The 17445-nt window shown below is 39.9% G+C and overlaps 1 protein-coding gene across 10 annotated transcripts in view; it reads right to left on the bottom strand.

Moving 5' to 3' along the window:
• Positions 1-17445, bottom strand: part of RFX3 (regulatory factor X3) — a 382072-nt gene that overhangs the window by 207259 nt on the left and 157368 nt on the right. For all 10 annotated transcript variants that reach the window (XM_077148291.1, XM_077148294.1, XM_077148298.1 and 7 more), the window contains one exon: positions 4961-5085. In XM_077148291.1, coding sequence (XP_077004406.1) covers positions 4961-5085 — 125 coding nt within the window. The remainder of the gene's footprint in view (positions 1-4960; positions 5086-17445) is intronic.

Below are 17445 nucleotides of genomic sequence, written 5' to 3'. Positions count from 1 at the left end.
CTACATTAGGGAATGAAAGTTCCTACTTTTGTCTAGGTTCTACCTTGAGAAGAACCTATTTTGGACTGGCTATGTGAGCAAATATGAAGTTGGAAGACAATTCCCTTTTTCCCTCTCCTGGACTTTTGTCCTGGAATTTAATTTCTAGGTCTAGTAGGAGACATAGAAAGACCCCTCAGATGTGGCATAAATAAGAATAATCTGCAAGAAGCTCTAACAAATCTCTCAAGGTAGAGGACACTATTAGGGGTGGAGGGTAAATGGTCAATTTCTAGCTAAGTCATATTCTATAGAGACTCATAAGTCCAAAATATCTTTTTTTTAAAAATAAAGATGATAGGATGGGCAATGTCAAAGTTGTAGTTTCTAATTAAGATATTCAACTTGAATATTTTTATAGATTTTATTGAATTGGAAAACAACATCTTCTTTTCCATCTATATTTGGAAGCTAAACTCTATGCTGTTTTGTGGAATAATGGAAAATTGTGTAAGATAAGATGTTTGATAAGGTATTATATAACCAGACCTTGCTATTCTTTGCTCAGAATTCTCCATTCCTGAACCACATTGTCTAAGGAAAGATGAAAAATTGATTCTTGAGGTCATACAGAATAAATACCATAGAAATCATTTTAGAAAAGAACATTTTACTTAGCGCTTACATAGTGAAATTAGTCCTCTCAGGGTTTGAAGAAACAATGCTATATAACACTAGGTTATTGAAATTCTCTCAATAATTCTAATATGAGAGAATGGTCTCTCAACATTCTAATACATTTAATATTAATCATCTCAGCATACAAAAAATAGCTATGGTATTATGTCAAAGTAGGCAAAGCAAGAGCACAATGAAAAGTTGAATCCATAAACCTAATGGCTTTTGATGACCAATGCCAAAATTTTAATATCTAGCATGAATGACTGACTAAAACTGGAAGTGTTTAAAGGTATTCCACTATAGTTTAAAAACTCAAGATGATATCTACGCATTAACAATACCAAGCTATAGACATGTTTCACCTGTAAGAAATTAATATAGCACTAATCTTTCCACTTACAGACAACTGATGTTCACATGGATACCATTACAATACACTGAGGAGATTCAAAGATGCTACTATTCTAACTGGGAAAAAAGAAAGAAAAAAATAATAAATGACAAAGGGAAAAAAATCCTTCCCAATAAGCCTGGAAGTACAACTTAACAGGAGTTTTCAGGCAAATATCATATCAACCAACTATGTGAAATAAAACACTTCATTGACAAAAAGATAATGAGAGTTCTCACCATCTTCATTTGGTGTAAGGGCGTGTAAGGTTATCATCTGCCTTAAATGTCCCAGAGGATAGAGCTAACTTTAAGAACTGGAAAATACATTTGTCTGTTGAGGGTGAGACTTATGGCATAGTACATTGTTTTCCACAGTTTGGTCCAAATTATTTTTCATGAGGACATGATGAAATATACGTGTGTATGCACATGTGTACTTGCATATAATCTTCTGTTTATGACTGGTGATACTGGTTTTCCACTTATAATAGCAATATAAATTTTGGTTAATATATATATTTAATATAAAAAGTAATTCTATTTGTAAAGCAATTGGATTCCCAGATTCCCTGTACCAACCTCATGCAATGAGGTAACTGGCCTTCCCTGATTTTTAAGTTTGGAGGTTTCATCTCTGCCCTGAAGAATAATGAGCACGAGCAATAACATACAGAAAAGAGCAGGATTAAGTGCAGGAAATATCCAGCTCTCTTCTCCCACTCAGCTCCTAGAATGCTGTCAACCAAGCTTTCACCCACCACGCAGGGAGTCAGACAAGTCTCTAAAACGTATGACTAGTCCAAGAAGAAAAACAAAGAAATCAGAAGGGCCCTAATTTAAAAGCCCAGTCAGATGACCTATTTTGATGTCAACAAGACCCACTCATGCATTCAAATCAGCTTTTTATCCCCACAGTTTCAAATATGAATAAACACCCCAAGATTACCAGACATCTGAGAAAAGCTTTTAATGGGAAAGACAGAGACTGTAAGAAACAAACAGAGCAAAGCATCTTGAAGGAAAGAAACATGGAAAGAGAAGAAAACTATTTGGTGGGGAAAAATAAAAGACAAACACAAAATTAAACAGGGTGTTATGAAAAGGAACATAAAAGGAATTTTTAAAAAGCTTTTGAAAATTAAACATGAGCGAATAAATGAAAATAATAGATGGGTGGAAGATGGAGTTCAAAATACAAAAAAAAAATCCAGAAAGATAGAACAGAGGAGACATAATCATAAATTTTAAAAATTGAAGAAAAATTTCCCAGAACTGAAGAACAGACTGTCCAGATAAAACAGGTCCATCAAGATTCTAGCCCCCAGTGTATGAAATCAGGCCCACATCAAGGCACATTATGAGGAAATTTTGAGAAACTGGATTTAAAAGAATATTCTATAAGCTTCTAGAAAGAAAAAAATTACATAGATGACTTACAAGGGAACAGAAATCAGAATGGCTTTTGTCTTCTCAATAGCAACCCCAGAAACTAAAATGGGGCAATCTTCAAAATTCTGAAAAAAGTCATCTTCCAAGCCAAAATTCTATGCCCCGCCAACTACCAAATTACTGTGAAGATGGAATAAATCGGCTCTTGGACTCACAAGAGCTCAAATATTTACCACTTCTTAGGAAGTCAATGGAAGTTGTGCTCCCCCAAACCAAGGAAATAAATCCAAAAAGAAGTTAAGACATAGATTAAGGAACCAGGAAAGCCAATATTAAAGAAAAGAGGGGAATCCCCAGGACGACAGGAGATATCAGGATGGGACTTGAGCAAAAGTCTTGCAATCCAGACTGGAGCAGATCATACTGAACTGAGCAGGAATTCTTCAAGAACGAATATAATCATTAAGTTCAGAGAAAATAAGTAAGTTTTGCAGGAAAGGGAGGTAATCACAATTTACTGTGTAGCTAGATTTGAGTAGGATTTTTATAGTTAAGGTAATGTAAGCACTGAATACCAATCTACCAAAATTAAAGCATAACTATTATGTTAGAGCATATGGAATTACTGTCTTTGTAGATAAAAAATTGCATACAGTACAACCTAACATACTAGGTACCAGGAGCATGAGGAATGGGAAGGATGTACATTTGTATGCATGTATATGGTAGGGACCAAAGAGAAAAGCATGCTAAGATAACACTTAACACTAAAAAAGTTTTAAAAAGCAGTAAGTATGCTATTTAAGGACATGGAGGAAATCAGTAAAATAATGGGTTAAAAGAGCTCAAAGTAGTTGCCTCTGAAGAGGGATTATGGGGTAGAGAGAGGATGAAGACTGCTTTAAAAAAAAAAACTTGAACTATTTGATTCTTTATATACACATAAAACTTAGATAAAAAGAAAAAAGTTTGAGAGAGAGAGAGAGAGAAGGGAGGAGGAAGAGAAGAAGAAAAGGAAAAGAAGTAAGAAAAGTCAGAGCCCAGCAAAGAGGGTCAGGCATGTACTACACACTTGTTAATGTCCTAAGAGTCACTTTCTAGAGATAGGAACAGCTAGAAATAGGCACTCTCAAGGCCATTCTTCTTCCACAAATGAGTCTAAAATCAAACCAGAGCAAGCTTAACAGTTCAACATTTCCTTATAAGCTATCTTTCTAAATAACATTCAGAGTCTTTAAATTGGCTATGACATAAATAAGACCAGAATCTTTTAAAACAACACTTTGGGAGACTTGTTTTAATGGTAAAAAGGAAAGAAAGATGTGAAGGATAAGAAACATAACCACTAGCTTGAAACATATGAAATCATTGTTTTTGTAGTTCAAAACTACATATGGCTCAACCTAATGTATCAGGAGCATGAGGGTTAGGCATGACACATGTCAATGTATGACAGGGGCCAGGAAGACAAACATGCTAAGGTTAAAAAACAAAACAAACTAAATAAAAACCCCACAGTTATTTCAGATGCCTTTACTTACCCAGAGAGTCAAAGGCTCTCTCTGTGATTCTAGCACACAACCCTTGCCCACCAAGCATCCTACTCTTTTTCTCTCCCGAAAAGAAAAAAAACTCTTAAGTCCCTCTGTCTATCATTTAGGAAGATATCTCTCTCCCTGTTTACAATTTACTACCTATTTACAATTGTAAGAGTATTATTTGTGGAAGATTTTCCTTGATACTAAAGAAATTATAGGCAAATCTAGTCTCAAGATATTGCTTTACTACATATGATCTTTCTCACTTATTTTCTCACCACTCTTTAGATGAAATGACAGGCCAATGTGTGCAAAATTCACATGCAGAACTGTTAACTGGCATGAATGGCATTATTCTGTCCATATCTTTCCAAAACAAGCAAACTGCCCAGAGTATGAATAAGACCTGTAGTAAACAGCTGATGATGAATTCATTCCTAATTTTTAAAATGTGATGAGTCACATCTCCACACCTCTAAGATAATTTTATTTTCATTAAACAGTATTTATCAGCCAGCATAATCCACAAGGCATTTTCTCAAACCTATAAAGGCAAAATCCCTGCCTGTAATGTATATAATACTCCCTTTTATTAGGTATTACTGTGAGTCAATTATATAAAATATATTATTGCTGACATTACATATGAAAGAAATAGGAAGCTATGATAAAGGAAAGAGGGAGAAGAGGAAGAGAAAGCCCTCTTAGAGTGGTCAAGTCAGAAAAAAAAAAACAAACCTTAGGAGTTAAGGGAGGCTCTTTCAGAATAGGGATGATAGTTTGAGTATTCACCTTTGTAACCTTACAGCATAGCACAGAACCTGGCAAATCTAAGAAATGCTTAAGAAACATTTACTGAATTGAACTAAAAACTACACCTTCCCTAGCCCCCAGTGAATAAAGAAAGTATAATCCAAATAATCTTCTGACTCAGCTATCCCCAAGAGTCAGCATCTTCCTTAAGAACAGCAGCTCCTTACCTGTTGTTGCACGGGTACCTGCTGTACCACCTGTGTAGGCACTGCGGCTTGACTAGCCACAGATGTTTGTAAAGTCACTGTCGAACCTGTGTCTGACCCAGTCTCTGATGTCTGCATGATGGTCTCTGAAATATAATAAGTAACAATAAAGTTGAAAATTTTATCTTTGCATGAACTGCTTTATTACATTTGTTCTTAACATTCTAGACTGAGAGTAATTTTCAATTCTCAGAATATCTCTTACTCCAACATACTGACATGATATTCCATATATGTTCATATAGCCATTATATAAATTCTGATCGCTTTTCAAACAAATACAAAAAATGTCTAATTCACATTAAAAAAAATCCCTTTAGTACCTCCTATACTGAGGCTACAAAGGTTAAATTTAATTGAAATTCAACTTCCTTAGGTATCATCTATATATAAACTGTTTTAATAGCATTACAAGCTATGGTCTGAAATTATGTGAAGATAGTTTTAATTCTCAGGGCACAAAGCCTAAATGGATGTAAATATGTTATGGACTGTACTTTCTAGACCCTTTTACAGGCTACTAGGATGTTACTATAACTGTACAGTTTAGAATAAATTAATTCTAAATTCCTTTCTTGTTTAAAAATTTACTATATAAAAATCATAAAAAAATTAATGTATATCCCAAAACAAATTGATATAGCCTAAACTTAGCCAAAGGAACATGTTCACTAATTTTCTCTGTCTATGGTATGATATATTAAAGTCAAAGTATAATAATACTTTTACACAGAAGGATACCTTTTTCTGTGTAAAAAAAAGAAATTTTCCTTTCTCTCATACACAATTCACTGTACTACATTTCTTAGTTCTCTCATGCCTGATCTACCAATCCAAGATTACATTTTGCAGTGTTTCCTCAGGCCTCCTTTCCTTGACAGTCCCCTTTGCTACTTATACATTCAATAGACAAAACATGAATTTCCTTACTGTTGAGCAGGTGCCAGATTCTAATTTTCTTTCCTGGGGTGGAGGGTAGGGGATGACAATATTTATTTGGTAGCTTAAGACGAAAACTGCACGATGATTTAAATAATACGGGACTATGATTTAAATCTGTGAAAAATATGCTGAACATTAATTTTCCTTAAGAAAATTCTGAAAGTGTTCAGTTCTTTCAAGGAGAAAATTTACCCCTCTCAGCTTCTTTTGCTACAGCATGACCTCTTTCAATTTCTTCACAAACTTTTTCTATCATCTCATTTAATTTTAGAAATGGACTTCTGAAAATATCAAAGAGGAAAGGAAAGTCCAGAGAGATTAACAGACTCACTCAAGTTGATAGAAGTAAGGACTAGACCTTTTTACTATGAATCTATGCTTATTTTTTCTTCTAGACCTTGAAATCGACATCACTTAAGGTGATTGAGTATTTTCTTATTTTTTTATTTTTAGTCAAGACCCTAAAGCATCACAATAAACCTTAGCACATACAAAAGGTAATAGCAATAATAGCAGTGATTGCTTCACATATGCTAAGGACTATTCTAAATGCTTTACATTTTAATCCATAAATAAATTAATCCATGTGATAACCCAAGGTGGTTGGTTCCATTATGGTCTCCATTTTACAGATGAAGAACCCTCAGACATAGAGAGTAAGGGTGGCCAGGAGACTAAAAAGAAGTAAAAGGAGAAGACATGGCCACCAGACACAAGGCAGGGATACAAGCCAAGAAACCCCAAGGACCAAGCCAACACCAGAATGCTACAAACTTTGGGGGAAAACCATTACCTTGCTGATACTTTGAATTTGGACTTCTCCTAGTCTCAAAACCATTCTTTGAATTCTCCATGAAAGGATGTCATAAAAAATGGTTTAGAACAGACAGAAGCTTTGAACAATCAGCAAGAACTGGAAGAAACATCTTTCTCAAAGCTCCAGAAAACAGTTAATGGTTTGCAGTAACAGGGTGAGCACCAAGAAAAAACAAGTCTACTTAAAAGTTGTCAGATTTCCTGGCACCTAGGCTAGCACCACCCCCACCCTTCTTCACCAGCTCCAAACTGGCCTGCATTCTCAGTGCAGATCCCAAGTCCTGGTTTTCGAGGCAGCACAGTAACCCTTGTGCACACACTGGGAACATATATGTCTGGCCTAATCTGTCTGGTGGTGGCCTGAGGGTCACCTTCTCAGAACTTGCCCTGAGTATAGAAGGCAGCTCACAGCCGTCTCCTACAGAAAGATGTCAGAGAACAGTCAAGTTACATCACTTGGAGCAAGGGATTCTACATACAGCGTAGAGCCAAGGACAATGAGAAAAACTGTTTCCTAGGGAAGAGGAGACATTTAGAACCATATAAACAGGGGAATTTCAAGGGCAATAAGCAATAGGTCCAGGATAAGTCCCGTGCACAGAAAGGATCAGGAGAGCCCCTATACTTTGGCCTGGAGCTATTCTCTAAACTCATCATATAGATAAGTCCTGAAGGTGAGTGCTAACACAGGTCAATCTGCAAAAACTGGAATGGTCATTTTCTTTTTTTCTTCTCCTTTTCTTTTCTTTCTTTTTTTTAGTTCTGAGCATTCAAGAAAAGCTCTAGCATAATGCTAACTGGATATAAGCTTAAGGAACAGAGAGCTCACAGTCTACATTCCACTGATAACACATTATATTATCAAAATGTCCAGGTTTCAACAAAAGGTTATGAAACTTAAAAAACAAACAAACAAAGAAAAAAAAATCTTCTCCTCCTTCCACTGGGAAGTAGTGGCCCAGACAAAGGAGAAGATTAAAGCATTAGAAACCATAGGGAGGAGGACCAGACCTGGGACATACAAGACAAGCTTTTTTTTTTTTAATTTAAAACGGGTCTAAATATGCTATAGAGCCAAAGGAAACCATAGATAACAAACTAAAAGAAAGCAGGAAAACGACAGATGAAGACAAAGAGAATATCAACAAAGAGATTGAAATTATAAAAAGGAACCAAACAGAGCTGAAGACTATAGTGGCATTAAAAATTCCCTAAAGGAGGTCATCAGTAGATTGGAGCTGGCAGAAAAATCACAGAACTTGAAGACAAGACAATTAAAATCACCAGTCTGAAAAGCAAAAAGAAGGAATGACAAAAACGTGATCAGAGGGCTGAGGAACCTGTGAAAATTATCAAGTATACCAATATACACATGTGAAAGTCTCAGAAAAAAGAAAGGGAGAAGGGGGCAGAGAGAATATTCAAAGAAATAAGGACTGAAAACTATCCAAATTTCACAAAAGACATGAATATATACATCCAATAAGTGAACTCCAAACAGAGTAAGTCCAAATGACACACTGTGCTAGGTTATAATTAAACTGTCACATGCCCAAGATAAAGAGAATTCTAAAACCCATAAGAGAGAAGAAACATCTCATACTCAATAAGAGTAAGTGCTAATTTCTCATTGGAAACCATGGAGGCAATAATGCAAGGAGAAATTACATATTTAAAGTGCTGAAAACAAACGACAACCAAGAATTCTACATCTGGCAAAACGGTCTTTCAAAAATGAAGGAGAGATTAAGATATTCTCAAATAACCTAAACCTGAGGGAGTTCATCATCCACTAGACCAGCCCTACAAGACTTTCTAAAGAGAGTTCTACAGGTTGAAAGGAAAGCACAATATACAATAGATTAAAGTCCAATGAAATAATAAAGATCTCCAGTGAGTGTAACAACATGGATAATATAAATGCCAGCACCATTGTATTTTTGTTCATAACTCCACTCTTACTTCCTATAGGATCCAAAAGGCAAATACATAAAATGTAATGATAAATCAATAGGTTTGGATCCAGCCCTCCTCTTCCTCTTTCTCTGCCGGTGCTCCCGCCGCCATCCAGCCCTCCTCTTCCCCCTTCTCCGGCGGCGCTCCCGCCGCCATCCAGCCCTCCTCTTCTTCTTTCTCCGCTGGTGGCGCTCCCGCCGCCATCCAGCCCTCCTCTCCCTCTTACTCCGCCGGTGCTCCCGCCGCCATCCAGCCCTCCTCTTCCTCTTTCTCCACTGGTGGCACTCCCGTCGCCATCCAGCCCTCCTCTTCCTCTTTCTCCACCAGCGCTCCCGCCACCATCTGGCCCTCCTCTTCCCCCTTCTCCACCGGCGCTCCCACCACCATCTAGCCCTCCTCTTCCTCTTTCTCCCCCAGCGGCGCTCCCGCCGCCATTAAGCCCTCTTCTTTCTCTTTCTCCGCCGGCGCTCCCGCTGTCATCTAGCCCTCCTCTTCCTCTTTCTCCAGCCGCGGCGCTCCCGCCGCTATCTTGCCCTTCTCTTTCCCATTCTGCTCCGGTGGCGTTCCATCCGCCATCTTATCCTTCCCTTTCTCCTCCTACTCCAGCAGCTCTCCAACCACCACCATGCCCTCTTCCGCCTTCACCGGCTTCTCTGCCACCGTCCTCGACAGCCTTGCCACCCTCACCTTTCCTCCTCCAGAACAGCTACTAGGGGAGTAGAAACGATACAGAACAGCTCCCAGAGCCACGACAGAGATCAAAAAGACAGCGTACCCCATCTTGGAATGGCTGACTGTCGGGGAGAACCAGCTCTGGTGAGATTGCCGAGGGGCGCGGGCTTTCCGGGGTGGGGCGGCAAGCAGCCAGAGTCCCTTCCTTCCTCCTTCCCATGCCAGCTGGCAGAACTGGGCAGGCAGTCCCCTCAAGCTGCGGTGGCTGGCGCCCCCACCACGCGAGGCCCCCCGGACCAACTGAGAGAATTGGATCGGAAATCCCCAGACCGCAGAGAATGGTGACGGGGGGGGTCCCTTCCAAACACGTGACTCCCCAGACCAGTTGGGAACGGTGCACTCTCCCGGGCTGCGGCGGCTGGCGCCCTCCCGCCACGCTTGGTGCCCCGGACCGACTAGGAAATTCGGACGGGCGCTCTCCCGGGCTGCGGCGGCCGGCGACCCTCCCCGCGTTCAGACCCCCAGGCCAGCTGGCACTCTTCCAAGCCACTTCGGCTGGTGAACCTCCCCCACGGCGAGAGTTTTCCAAAGTTAAAGGACCCACAGCACCTTTTACTGGTGGGACCCGGAGACAAACGTGTGCCACGAGTGCCACCTACTGGGCAGGATAAGAAAAACAGAACCCAGAGATTTCACAGAAAAATCTTTCAACCTGTTGGGTCCAACACCCAGGGAAATCTGACTAAATGCCCAGACGCCAGCAGAAGATAACGGATCATGCTCAGAAAATTGAAAATATGGCCCAGTCAAAGGAACAAACCAATAGTTCAAATGAGATACAGGAGCTGAGACAACTAATGCTGAATATACGAACAGAAATGGAAAACCTCTTGAAAAACGAAATCGATAAATTGAGGCAGGACATGAAGAAGACATGGGCTGAACAAAAAGAAGAAATAGAAAAACTGAAAAAACAAATCACAGAGCTTATGGAAGTGAAGGATAAAGTAGAAAAGATGGGAAAAACAATGGATACCTACAATGATAGACTTAAAGAGACAGAAGATAGAATTAGTGATTTGGAGGATGGAACATCTGAATTCCAAAAAGAAACAGAAACTATCAGGAAAAGAATGGAAAAATTTGAACAGGGTATCAGGGAACTCAAGGACAATATGAACCGCACAAATATACGTGTTGTGGGTGTCCCAGAAGGAGAAGAGAAGGGAAAAGGAGGAGAAAAACTAATGGAAGAAATTATCACTGAAAATTTCCCAACTCTTATGAAAAACCTAAAATTACAGATCCAAGAAGTGCAGCGCACCCCAAAGAGAATAGACCCAAATAGGTGTTCTCCAAGACACTTACTAGTTAGAATGTCAGAGGTCAAAGAGAAAGAGAGGATCTTGAAAGCAGCAAGAGAAAAACATTCCATCACATACAAGGGAAACCCAATAAGACTATGTGTAGATTTCTCAGCAGAAACCATGGAAGCTAGAAGACAGTGGGATGATATATTTAAATTACTAAAAGAGAAAAACTGCCAACCAAGACTCCTATATCCAGCAAAATTGTCCTTCAAAAATGTTTATAGCAGTGTTATTTACAATTGCAAAGAGATGGAAACAGCCAAAATATCCATCAACAGACGAGTGGCTAAACAAACTGTGGTATATACATACGATGGAATATTATGCAGTTTTAAGACAGAATAAACTTATGAAGCATGTAATAACATGGATGGACCTAGAGAACATTATCCTGAGTGAGATTAGCCAAAAAATAAAGGACAAATACTGTATGGTCCCACTGATGTGAACGGACATTCGAGAATAAACTTGGAATATGTCATTGGTAACAGAGACCATCAGGAGTTAGAAACAGGGTAAGACAATGGGTAATTGGAGCTGAAGGGTTACAGACTGTGCAACAGAACTAGATACAAAAACTCAAAAATGGACAGCACAATACTACCTAATTGTAATGTAATTATGTTAAAACACTGAATGAAGCTGCATCTGAGCTATAGTTCTTTTTTTGTTTGTTTGTGTTTTTTGTTTTTTTCTTTTTATATATTTTTTATTTTTTATTTTTATTACTATTTTTATTTTTTCTCTATATTATCATTCTATATCTTTTTCTGTTGTTTTGCTAGTTCTTTTCCTAAATCGATGCAAATGTACTAAGAAATGATGATCACACATCTATGTGATGATATTAAGAATTACTGATTGCATATGTAAAAAAAAAAAAACAATGAACACTCATTTACTTATCACCCACTTTACGAAATAAAACACTACTCTCATTGTAAAAAAAAAAAGTTAAGTTGCTTTCAAAGCAACCGAGAGTGTTAGAGATTTAGGATGTTAAATTTAAACCCCCTGTTAACCACAAATAAAATATTAGAGAATAGGCAAGCTCACAGAGACAGAAATTAAAGTACAGGTTACCAGAGCCCCAGGGTAAGGAAGAATGATGAATTAATGTAAATAACAGGTGTAGGTTTTCTGTTCGGGAAGATGATGAATGTACCACAGCACTGTAAATGTGATTAATTCCATTGAAAGGAATACTTGGGAGTGCTGAGATGGGAAAGTATATGTTGTATATGTGAGAAAAGAAAGGAAGGGAGGGCAGGAGAGAGGAAGACAGGGAAAGAGGGAGAGGGAGGGGGGAGAGGAAGAGAAGGAGGGAGGAGGGGGGAGAACAAGCAACTAAAAAGATAACCACAATTAAATGCAATTCAGGATCCTGGATGGATCTAGCAAAGGAGGAAAAAGGCTCAAAGGGACATTATTGGGACATATGAAAAAACTGGAATATAGGGTGTAAACTTTATATCAATGTTAAGGAAAACTACATTTAAGGTGGTTACATAAGGGAGTATTTTTGTTCTTTGGAAATATATATAGTATTATTAAGTATTTAAGGAGCATGATGTATATAACCTACACCCAAGTGTTCAGAAAATGGATTGATAAATAGACTAGTAGACTGACAGATGGATACATAGATGTATAGACAAACGGACAGATAGAAAAACATGGCAAATGTGGCAAAATGTTAAAATTGGTGGATTTAGGTATGGGGTGGTTAGGTGGGTATCAGGGTGGGGAGTGATAGAGTATGTTGAAGGTCTCTGTATGGGGGTTGTATTATTTTTCAACTGTCCTGTAAGTTTGAAAGTATTTCAAAGTAAAAAGTTTAAAAAAATTAAAAATATTTAAAAGGAAAGTGATGGAGACTATAGCTAACATCCCATTTATATGGATCAGCTAATGTACAGCTCCAGACAATTGTGGACATGTAGAAAAGTCAAGTTGAAGCTGCCAATTTTTCTAAAAGAGCTGAAAACAAGGTTCTCATGCAAATCTCCCAAATGTTAAATGCTGGTTTATTAAAAAAAAATACAGAAACATAGTACTGATCTCCAAAACAGGTACACACACACACACACACACACACACATTATATCTTGCTTCAGATTGGCATATAGGACCCCAAATATATCCTGTGAGCTGGCACTACGACAACAGATATATGTCTGGAAATGTTTCAGAGTGACAGTATTCACTACATCAAATTCTTGCCTAATTAACATTACTGTAGGACAAATGATTTTCAAAATTTGGAGTAAGAGAAACACAAATTAGGATCCCAAACTTCCTCTTTATCAACAACAAAACAAAAAACCATCCTCCCAAAAAAGAAAGCAAAAGCAGAGTCCTTCGATTTATTACATACTTATAGACTGTTGATGTCATTTGAACTACAGCAGAGGAGAGATTAGTGAAGGTGATGCAATGTTTTTCTGCAGGAAGGAATGAGCCAATGTTAGATATCTTTTTCAGTAAAGTTTTCTCAGTCTTTCCTCCCAACTCCATAATGACTGGTAGCCTTTGTCAGCTTAGTGGACAGATAGGGGAGACAAGGTTGCTAATTATGGCTTCTCGATTAAGTTGCTCAATCAATGGTGGGTGAGTTTCTAATAGTAAAGTCACTCAATTCAAAAAAGTTGCTCCTCTTATTTCCCCAAGTGCTGGAAGGGAATCTTTCTGAGGCTCCCTCATGTACCCATACATTGTATTACAGACCAGTTGACACCCCTCCCTCATTGGTATGACCCATACTTTGACATCTACTGTTTAAGACAAAAGGCATGCACTGATACAAAGAAAGTTTCTTGAAAATTATATTTACTTTTGAAGCAATTCCTAAAAACTGCCAGTAATACACCTGAGAGAGCATGTAAGAAGATACAAGACATATGGTCTCCTGTGGCCTACATTGGACCTGACAGGTTTTGTTTGGCTCAGAATGAGTGCAAATGAAAGAATCAGAAAACTCTGTGTTAAAAAAGAATTCCATATTCTCTTAAAATTTTTGAAAATTTAGAAAACCTGAGCCCGTATCGCTTATGTGCCTTATTGGCAAATTATTTAAATGGGTATATTTTACTAAATTACTTGCTTGGGACTCTATAGGCAGTTAAAGTTGTGACTTCTTTTGAGGTAACCAGAAATTTAGTACAAATATCCAGATTTAAAGTAGCAAATTACTTCTTGGGTTTTATGACAATATTGATGACATTTGTAATAATTCACCTATTTCATGCAGAAGAATAATACTTTAGCTTTGACTACCTAAAACAGAAATGTGTAACTAAGTAATTGGAACTATGAGTTTCCTCATAGTTCCCACTGAGTCAGCTGAGAGCTAGAGATATTCAATCACACCGAAGTATTTATACAGCTAGGAAATAGGAAAGGAGAGTATGGACACAACACCAAAGCACACATGAAACTAGACCATGATAGAAGTCTTGTATTTCATAACAGACATAACAATGATAAAAAAGAGAGGAAAGTAAAGAAAAGCAAAATGGTGAACTTTAAGAATGAGAAAGAAATGGTATAATCATAATCAGGGATCTCATTTAATAAATCTTTTCCAGATACCAATGTTTAACGGGAGCAATTTTTACAGAATAAAGTGAGGGAAATAAGATATGTAGGAAAGAATGGCTTATATGACTTAAAGCTAGAGCATGATGGATGATGGAACTAACAGGAAACTGACCCAACCTGTTGAAACTGACCTAACCTTTTGCGGCTGATTAAATTCACCCACCCTGGAGAACTACAATTTCCAAAACATACCACAGACATTTAACCACAAAGACATTGTTCTTTTGTAGATTTCAGCAAGCCCTGTTCTATAAATATGCCACTCTTCCTCCCGTTAGTGCATCTCTTGGTTCAGTCAGTCCTCCAGGCTTGAGGGCTTCTCAGGCCATCCCTCTCAAGCTCTCTAATAAAGTTGCCTTGATATGCTGAGGTCTATCTGTTCCTTCTTTTCCAGCACTCTCCTCCTCTACACTCCTTCACTTTCCTTTCATTTTGGTGCCGAAACCCAGGAGAGGGCTAAGGTAGGAACCCCCCCAATCCCTGGCTCTTTACCCCTCCATTCGAACCTTTCCCCTTAAAACCTTCCCTTCCTTTTCTATCATTTTCGACTCCTGGCTCCATGGGACTTGAGTGACCCTCTGAGTTTACTATAGGCTAAATGGCTGCTGGAAAGCGACCCGAAGCTCACCTCTCTTAGGAGTGTGTGGCTTTTGTGGTCTTACTGTGGTCTCTGTGTGTTCTTTATTGGTCCTCTCGGCACACCCCGAGCCTGAGCAACCTTTAGCCCTCTGTTCTCTCATTAAAACATCTGGATCAGTGGACCCTTGTCATTTCAGCCACTGCATCCATCACCAACTGATTAAAAATGCCCTCAGACATCACTGGCAGGTGAGTCTCCCTCCTTCACTGTCTCCCCACGGAGGTGCTCTATGGGCTCTTTCTTTCTCTCTCTCTCTCTCTCTCTCTCCTGACATAGACCCCGGGGGTCCCCTCAGCTGGGTGGAGTAGGGGACATCCTCCCTGCCCAACGAGGTTTCCGTTTCGGCCTCTCACCAGATAGGGGATACCCTGCCTGGTGTTGAAGGCCCCAGCCTTTTGGCCTCTCAGAGTTAGCCTTTCTCCCTGCTATCTCTCCCTCAAAATGGGGACCGGGACCACCATCCCGGCAGCCTCACCTCTAGCCTGTCTCATAAAAAAATCTAAAAACTTCAGGCTTAATTCCTGATTTAAAGGCCACTAAACTCCTCCAACTTTCCCAGACCTGGCCCCAATACAATTTAGACAATCAACATCGATGGCCAGAACTTGAAATTTTTGACCCTATCATTCTAAACAAACTAGACTCCTTCCTCCATTGAAATGGCAAGTGGTCTGAGGTACCATATCTCCAGGCCTGTTACTATCTCTGCTCCAGACCTTCCCCATGTAAATCATGCTCTCCACTCCAACTACTCCTAGCTGGTAACCCCACCGCCACACCAGGAAAACACTCCCCCAATCTGACCCCCACCTTTACCAACCCAGACCCTGCTGATGATCCCCCTCCATACCAACCCCCTCCCCAAAACCCTAACCCGCCCCTCCTATTCCCCCACTGGATATCCCCATCGAACCCCCAGCTGCAACACCCCAGGCAGCCTTGCCCTCCCCTCCTTATATACCCTCCAAATCTTTATCAGGCCAAACCCTACTTCACCACATATTTCCCTTCTAAGAGGTGGCGGGAGTGGAGGGACCAGTTCGGCTTCATGTCCCCTTCTCAATGGCATACATGTCCCAAATTGAGGAAAAATTAGGCTCCTTCTCTGAGAATCCTACCAAATATCACAAAGAATTCTTCCACCTTACTCGGCTTACCTCCTTGAATGGTCAGATCTTTATTACATCCTCATGCCCACCGCAACCGCACCGCCTTCATGGTGAAAACAGAAACCTTAACCCAGTTGCAGATCTGGCACTCCCCAACAGTGAGCTGGATTGGACATACCAACCTGGGGACCCCGAAATACGGAATAGGGACCACATGATAGCCTGTTCACCCAAAGGAATGCTCAAGAACACCGATACCCAGGTAAATTATGAAAAAATCTGGGAAATTACCCAGAAGCCTGAAGAAAACCCCTCCCTCTTTATGGCCAGACTAACCAAGGCTGTAATAAAATACACCAATCTGGACCTCAACACACCAGAAGGCACCCTCTTCTTACATGTTGTACAATTTATCAGCCAATTTGCCCCTAACATCTGAAGAAAGCTTGAACAAGGCCCACAGACTTCACAATATGAACTCCTCAATGTAGCCTTTGAAGTGTTTAACAATGGGACAAGGAGGCAAGGAGAGAAAGAGAGAAAAACCTCAAGACCAAATACCAGCTTTTAGCCACAACCCTACATGGTCCTCAACATGGCCCCACACCCCAGCCTCTCATTTCCCTGGGACATAAAACCACAGACCCACCTGGGGCCTGCTTCCATTGTGGCAACCAGGGGCACTGGGCAAAAGCCTGTCCAAACCCTAAACCTCCCTCCAAGCCATGCCCCAGTAGTGGTGGACAATGGGGACATTAGAAAGTGGATTGTCCTCAGGGGTGGACACTCCGCCCCTCAGGCCTCCCATTTACAGAACCAAAAAACCCCTTTCCATAGTTACTGGAGGGAACCCAGATTCCACTGGCCTTGCCACTGAGCGTGACAATCCCGGGGAGCCCAGGGTAGTAGGGACAGTGGCCAGGCATATCCTGGTTTCCTTCATGGTTGACACTGGGGCAACTCTCTCTTTCCTGAATACATGGAAGGGACTCACGATAAAAGGAACCCAGCCCATAGTAGGAGTATCAGAAACTATTACCTATCCCCACAAAACCCCTTCCCTCCTTTGCTCCTTCGGAAACCACACATTCACTTACTCACTCATTATCATCCCCACTTGCCCAATCTCCCTTTTAGGAAGAGATATCCTCCGTAAGCATTGAGCTTCCCTTCACATCTCACCCCTATGTGAAACGGCCATCATTTTACTCCAAACAGTAGAACCAGGACAGCAATCCCAGACTGACTCCCAATTCCCCAAGCCTTTACACCCCCATGAGCCCCCTCAACTGTCTGACCCCCATATCAAACTTGCCATTTGGGACAAAGACCATCCTCAAA

This window comes from Tamandua tetradactyla, chromosome 2 (genome assembly GCF_023851605.1).
Source record: "Tamandua tetradactyla isolate mTamTet1 chromosome 2, mTamTet1.pri, whole genome shotgun sequence".
Lineage (NCBI taxonomy): Eukaryota > Metazoa > Chordata > Mammalia > Pilosa > Myrmecophagidae > Tamandua > Tamandua tetradactyla.
The sequence above is the reverse complement of the archived record's forward strand: the minus strand, read 5'-3'. Positions and strand labels throughout refer to the sequence as shown.